The sequence below is a fragment of the Bos taurus genome, chromosome 4, assembly GCF_002263795.3.
Source record: "Bos taurus isolate L1 Dominette 01449 registration number 42190680 breed Hereford chromosome 4, ARS-UCD2.0, whole genome shotgun sequence".
NCBI lineage: Eukaryota > Metazoa > Chordata > Mammalia > Artiodactyla > Bovidae > Bos > Bos taurus.
Genome location: NC_037331.1, coordinates 76665540 through 76673220, shown reverse-complemented (window position 1 = coordinate 76673220; position 7681 = coordinate 76665540). Strand labels below are relative to the sequence as shown.

Genomic DNA, 7681 nt, shown 5'->3' with positions numbered 1-7681 from the left:
TTTGAAACAGAAGTGACATGTAGGCTAGGAGAAAAGGGTTTATGCCTCATACCTGAACAGTTTAAGATGCAACTCTCAAATTTCTACAAATGTTTTTGTTTTGCAATTTTCTTTCTCTACCTGCAGTTATGTATGTCCTTGAAAAAGGGATTTTTAAAAGCGAAGAAATCTACCACTTGCCACTCTACTTCCAAATATGTATAATAAAGACTTTTTGAGCCAGCTTGATCTTGTAATACAGGGCAAGAATGGGGATGAGAGTTTAAGAAATGAGACGATCTACATAAATTTTCTTGAAAGATTTACTCACTGATGTCTTTGAAGTAGGGAAGGAAAAAAACAAACAAACTTATGTCTTCTTCAATATGCTAGTGGACAATGAACTTGGATAGGTTTATTGCTTTCTTTCCAATACTCTGGGCCCACATTTCATCACACTAAAGGTATGATCAGCCCTCTCTTATCCATGTCAGTAGGCATTTTATATATATAATATGGGGAAAATGAAATTTGCTCCTAGACTCAAAATCCCATGTTAATAAAGTAGTCATATTCTTTTATCAAACCATGTTAGAATCACCTACGGAAAAAAATAACATTTCTGCATCAAATAAAGCTTTGCCCTCCTGTAATTAGAAGTCCTATTAAGCAGTGACACTACCAATACAGCATTTGCTGTTATTTTAACATGGCTTTACCTATCCCCATTGCAATGTCTAATTCAAGAGGCATGAGTTAATTTTCAAATGAAGAGTAAAAGATTGCAAATAAAGGCGATTACATTGATGGCATATTCCCTATTTCATTAGGAAATATAAAATACATTCATAAAGGTCTTAACTTGGATCAGGGGTACAGATATCAACTAGATATCAATTTCTAGATATCTAGAAATTACTAATGTCTTCATGATGCATTATTTTTCAAATTTAATTTTCATCCTGACAATTGGACCACATTTATTAAATAAGAGTCTGTTAAATCCATCAGTAATGAAACTAAGTTTTAAGACTGAGGGCTGTGAACAGCGACTTTAACTAAATAGCAGGTAAACATATCAAGAGAAGTCATCATTCAACAGTCCGCTCTCTCTTGAAGCTTCAGGGGGTTACCATTTGAAAATTAATGACTTTGTTTTTCTAGATTAAAAACAGGGGAAATGAGGTGATAATGTCCATTTCCACCTTATGCCTGGAATTCCAAATGGGCACTGTCATGTACTTTTGTGTCTATACATATATTTTTTAGGTAAATGTGGTTCTTTTTTTCTTTTTCTACAAACAATCACCACCCGCCCCCCCGCCCCATTATCCAGTTTATTCAACGGGAATAGTAACTGTTTAGGAAGACACCTAATCGATTTACAGTACTCTAAAACCAACCCTGAAAACTGGCAATTTCATTCATTTACTGTAACTTCAGTGCCGTATTGACAGAAAAAAAAAAGTTACCTTAAGGCTCAAGGGAAAGTAACTTATTAAATCGTGAATGCAGCATTGTTTACTCTCCCGTCCATTGGAAACTAGCAAAATGCATTCTAGATCAGTAATACAAACTTTCTAACATTAGCAAAGATTTCTACTTTTCTTATACAGAGTTAAAACAATATTCAAAAGCAAATTATCTAGGGGAGCCTGAGAAACCATGATCCACATCACACACAGATTCCATGTATTTCATGATCAAAAAGTGCTTTATCTGAGAAATATGTCAGGGCTAAAATGGAAATATACAAGGAAAAAAATCACTTGACACTTTCTCAAGTGAAGTACGAAATGGAAAAGGAGCAAAAAGATGGGAGGCGCTGCTCTTTGAACAGGCCTTATGCAGGTGACTTTTAGGGTATACTAAATTAAAATTGTTTTAAGAGTTAACAGTGGAATTTTACACCACTATATGTATTCTAAAACCTGAGATTGTACATCAAAGCAGTCTACTTTCTTACTTATCAGAGCAATTCTGATACTTCCTAAAAATAGAAGACAACTCAATTGAATTAATAACTCCAGGGTCAAAAACATTAACTTTCCCCAATAAACAAGGAGACCGACCACATTAGATACCAAGAGTGCTACAGAATGCCTCTCGACAAAGAGTCATTTTTACATAAGCAAAAAGTCACTTCTCTCCTTCCCCTTCTCACAGATCAAGGCCACACTATTCTCAAATGAATATCTACTGAGAGATCAGCTGTGCATTGGACAAAGTACCATAACTGGGTTAAAAATGAAAACAAAATTTACAGTGAAGAATACCTATGTGCATGGCTTACACACTCAAGCTTCTCAAGTTCATCCACCTCAAGAGCAAGGTAGACACAAATGGGTAGTTACCTTTTAATACCTTGTGGAGAGCATATTCTACCCCCTGTAAAGCCAGTCAAGGTCACATTTAACAAAGCATTCTCAGCAACTATAGTGCCTGAAGTGTGCAGCCATTTACAGACCACTCAATATGAGGGCATTATTATAACCAGCCTCTTTTGCCCACAACCCTGCATTTTCAGATAAGCCAGGATAATTGTTTTGTTTTTTGAGAAAACTGAAGCTTGAATCTCTTAAAAGACCTGCAATTTATTGCAAAGTGATAGAGAGGTAACAGGGAAGCGTTAACAGCCTGCCTGCACCAAAGCCTCAATCATTTTGCAGTAAATAATTATGGAAAGTGACTTGACAAGTAGCCATGTGTGTATCACAGCTACAGTCATTTATACCACCTACATGCCTCCCGTAGTAACATAGGGTGTCTGGGTTTTTGGTTTGGTTTTCACTTTGATTTTTGGTGCCATATAGATTTACACTGTGTCCTGTGCAGCATATGCACTGGAAACTTTCTCCGCTGACTAGAACTGCCATTCTACTTGAATGAAAGGTAGGGACAATAGAAACCAGAAGGCAAGAGTAGTATCTCATCACAAATTTTTGATCCTTCGATTTTGTTCTTAAAATTTCTCATGTCTGCAGCAGTTTGAGAAACAGACATTCTACCAATTCTCCAAAAAAGAATTTTAGTTTCCCACTTCTCCGGAATATGACTGTTTTGAACACATGATTAGCTGGGATGTTTGCCAAAGTTGAAAAACAGTCCTAAATCACTGTTCATAGTAGCGGCTGAAAGACAAAACACAAAATTGCTTTCCCATAGTCTGTATAATGCTATTTTCTGACTGGAATTAACAAAGATCATTTCCTTTAATAGGCAGTATTTATGAATGAGTTCTGAAAGCCAGCCTGTTAATATCACTTTGTTTAACAAACCACACACTGAAAGTGTAGTCTGTGCTTTGCAGATTTCTATTGTCCCTAGTACTGAATGAGGATCAGTGAATGCTACAATTAATCCACATCCTCCTGTAATCTTCCTGCAGTGAGAAGAGAGGCCATGAACCACCCCCTGCAGGAGAAACAAACCTTTGAGATTGGTTAAGACTTAAAAACCCACCACTATGACATTTACCATTTAATCTTACATAGGCAGGTCAAAATTTTAATATAAATTACTTTTTCCAACACATAGCTTATGCATTCTTTGCTCCTTTTTTTGGAGGATTCTCAAATTGATATCTAAAGATTTACATATGATATATTACTGTTATATGGTCTAATGACTAAGAAAATTTCTCTGGTAACCAAAGCTGATGCCATATATGGTAGTGTTCTTGGCATATACTCTATATGCCTCAGACCACTTCCACATTCTTTCTATTCAGCTAATTATAGCTTAGTAGCCACTGGTGAAGGATTGTGAAGACCCTGTCATTTCTACAGAGTAGAAAGGCAAGGCTAGTTGCTGCAATTCAGCCAAACAAAAAGAAAAGAAAAAAGAATAAACCAACCCCTTAAAAAGGAGAGGTACTGCACCTTTGCAAAATTGAACTGGCTCACTGCAGCTGAGCAACAGAACCACCACTGAAGCAGGAAAACAAGTTGGTCTATACAGGAATTATACATGTTTTGAAAATGAAAAAGTTACAGCAATCAACTAAGAGCTGCAACTTTAATCTCCATTGCTGCCTCAGAGTTTGAAACTTATAAACAGTTTATGCAAACCTAATAATGCTATCTTCTCAGCCCCTTTACTAAAACTATTTAGGGATTTGTTCTCCGCAGCAAAGAAATAAACACTCAAAACACATAGGTAAATACAGCAGGACATTATTGAAAACAGCTGCCTTGTAGTACAAAATACAGTACAAGTATACAGATGTCATTAAAACATCAAAAATACTATTGCTCCCATACAATTTAGGAAACATTCTTTGCAACGGAGAAAGTTGTTTTTTAAAAAAGAAAAGCTTAAAAAAAATCTGTTTAAAAAGTCTACTGTGGATGATGAGTAGAGAAATAGTCTGAAAAGGGCACCAATATTTGTGGCTCTCCCACTTTTTAAAAACAAAAACAAAAAAATCTAAGATCAATGATATTCTGAATCAAACCTAATTTTTTAAAAAAGCCTAATTTTATATACACAATTATTCCCTCCCTCTCAGCCACAATTCATGAAAACGACCTTTTTGTATATTACTTATTTCCCAATAAATACAAAAAGATTGTAGGTTGAATAATACCAAAATAAGATAATAAAAAGGTATGCAATAAATTAAAAGGCAGCTCAAATAAAGGGCAGGCATGCAGTTTAAAAAAAAAACGAAACTAAGATTGTGGAGGTGGGGTTACTTGCCTCCTTGTTGAGAAGGTGTCGCACAAAGTATACCTGAAAACTTTGGAAAGACCATTAGCTCCCATTCAATTCAAAGTTACCTAGGTCTATGACACTTCTAGGAATACCTTTTGATGGGGTGGGATTAACTTGATTAGTAAAAATCATACTGAAAATCCATTTAAAATATAGAAGAGGCGATCCTTGAAAACCCCAACTTTTATTCTTGAAAGACAGCTGGATAAACTGGCAAAAGCCAGTTTGTTGAAATTTCAAGATGGTATAAAAATGCTTCCAGGATATAGTCAGCATATTCACGTTCATTTCAGCTCCATTCAAATGGATTTCAGCTTCAAAGGGCACGCTGCTTGAATCACTCATCCATCATTTGCCAACTTTGATTGTGAGGTACTGATACAATGGACCAAGTTCTTAAAAATTTATTTTAAAAGAATAAATGATGCTGGAATTCTGGACCTGAGGATCTTAGTATTTGAACAAATCCACAGATTAAACTGAAGGTAGATGACTTCAGTTTTGGTTACTTCCAACTTTTCTGTGTGGACTTATATTCCATTAAAGCTCAGGCTTGTAGCCACAATGTTCCTTTTGTAAAGATGTCCAAGTTTTATGGTTTAAAATCCAGCCAACCAGTGGCCGAAACAGCCGAATTAGCCATAATTCACTGGCTCACACGGTGGAGCCACGGGTATCTGGCTCTCATTCATATCTAAGCCATGACCTCCATATTTGGAGATCGGGGAAGAACTTTAGTGAGCAGCAACCAATCCACTCAAACAGTTTTCCTTGTGCTTTATGCCTGATTTCTTATTGTGCCTACCTCAGCAACCCCCAATGTAAAACTGCTTTTATCTTTGAAAAAAATCTGCCAACTTCCAAAACATTATAGTAAGGGATTCTAGTTCAAGGATTGACATCTGAATCCATTTGCATCCCGGAAAATAATTCTGCAAAGACAAGACACGGGCCTTGGTCCAGGTTCTATGCAAAACCATTTAAAAATGGATCCAATTTGTTTCTGTCCCTGGTGGCTTCTTCAATTCTTATTTTGCCCTGTCTATGATTATGTAAAGTTGCATTCCTTTTCATGAAACTTGTACCCTCAGGACTGGGTAACTGCAAAGGCCTCTCTCTTCACAAGAATTCCATGAAGATCTAGATCCAAAACGCTGATTTCAATGGAGGTGAAGGGATAGACACTGCAACAATGAGGTCTAGAAAGATCTTTAGATCAAGTTACCCAAATATAACACAAATTGAGCTGTCATCAACGGGTCTGGGTAACTGATGAGGTGTTCCTTGGCCAGCGTGCAAGGATCTATCCCATCCAGGGTTATCCTGATGGATTTAGGAACCTTAGCTGGGAAGGAAGAGAAGCTGAGACTTCTGCTCAGGTGAGGAGACGCTGTTGTCCTCTCTTTGCAGATTACTGTCAATTCCTTGGAACTTTACTGCTTTTCTCTAATTGTCCTGACTGTTTTCTTACGGTTATTTCTCTTAATTAACTATATTATTTAAAATTTTGTTTTCCCCCTCCGGGGCCTCCCTTGCTTCCCCTCCACTAGCTCACTGGGGATGAACAGGAAGGGGAGTTCTCTAGCCAAGGAGACGGTGGTGGGGTGGGGAGGCCCGTAAGGGAGGAAGCCGCGAGTTTCAATCCTCATCCACCTCCTCTCCCTCTGACTCGTCCCCGCCGCGTCGCTCATAAAGCTTATCCCTCTGCCGCTCCTGGATCTCTTTCATCTCATCCGCATATCGGCAAAACGCGCCCCCGAACTTGCCCCAGGCCTTGAAAGGGACCGTGATGGCGTTGCGGTAGGACGGCTTCACCTCGCTCACGCGCAGGAACACTCCGTACTTGTTACAGCCCACGTCGAAGAAGAAACGCTTGGAGTCCACCGTGATGGAAGTGCCTTCTGGGAGCTCCCCGTACAGGCCGCCCCCAGGGCCTCCGGCGCCGCCGCCCGGGCCCCCCGCCAGCTCGTCATCCTCGCCGCCGTAGTCGTCGATGAGCTTGGCCAACGCGTCGCGGAACTCTATGAGGCCCTGCGCGGGCAGCGCAATGGTCTGGCCGCTCTGCAGGCCGCCGGGTCCCGGGCCACCGCCGCCGCGGTTGACCGTCTGGCGGATGCGCAGGAAGCGGCCGCGCTGGTTTTCCTTGAGGTCCAGGTAGTACTTGCGGTTCTCGCGTACCAGGAACTCGCTCTTGAGCGCGCGCCGCGGCCCACCGCCCTCCTCGGCGCCCGCCGCCGCTGCCACTTGCTCCGGGCTGCTGGGGCCCAGCTGCGCGTAATGCTCGATGAAGTCGCCCAGGTAGTCACGGAACTCGGCGGCCACCGCCATGGACAGCGTAAGGCGGCTCTTGGAGCCGCCCGCGCCCACTTCGGCGATCTTGAGAAAGCGGCCTTTGGCGTTCTGCTTCACATCTAGGTAGAACCGTTTGTTTTGGATGTCCAGCCGCTTCGAGGCCAGCTCCTGCGTCTCCTGCTCGCCGCCGCCGCGGGACGCGGGCTGGAAGCCGCCGGGCCCGCCACCGCCGCGCTCGCTGCCGCTGTCGCCGTCCGCCATCTTCTCGGCCGCCGCCGCCGCCGCCGCGCCCAGGCCGCCGCCCGCCGCCCGCCGCGCTCGCGCCCCTGCCCTCCGCCCTGCGGCTCGCTCTCCCGGGCCCCCCAGCCTCGCTCGCCGGCCCGCTCACGCGCTCCCGCTGTTCATCGCCGGCAGCCGCCGCCGCCGCCCCCCCATCGCCCCCGCGCCCCGCCCCGCCACTTCCGCCGGGCCAGCTTCCGGCGCGCGCCTCCGTGACGCCGCCCCGCCCCGCCCCCACGTTCCTGCTGCCGGAAACGCCGCGCGAGGCGGCGGCTGCGGGGCGCAGGGCAGTGACGTCACGGGTCCGCGGGGGTCTGGGGATCCTGGAGACCCAAACTGGGAAGGAACTCTGGAAGCTTACGGGCGACGGAAACAGTCTGCATCTTGTTTGTGGTGGTGGTTTTACAGATAGCCG

The 7681-nt window shown here is 42.9% G+C and overlaps 1 protein-coding gene and 1 non-coding gene across 2 annotated transcripts; both read right to left on the bottom strand.

Annotated features, from left to right (window-relative positions):
• Nucleotides 1-3644: 3644 nt before the first annotated feature.
• On the bottom strand, nt 3645-3697 carry MIR4657 (microRNA mir-4657). The gene has a single exon (NR_129530.1). It is a non-coding gene; the product is annotated as a microRNA mir-4657 (primary transcript).
• Nucleotides 3698-4138: 441 nt separating this feature from the next.
• PURB (purine rich element binding protein B) lies at nt 4139-7261 on the bottom strand. The gene has a single exon (NM_001206632.1). The coding sequence runs from the start codon at nt 7246-7248 to the stop codon at nt 6334-6336; it is 915 nt and encodes a 304-aa protein (NP_001193561.1). The 5' UTR covers nt 7249-7261; the 3' UTR covers nt 4139-6333.
• Between the last annotated feature and the right edge of the window lie 420 nt (nt 7262-7681).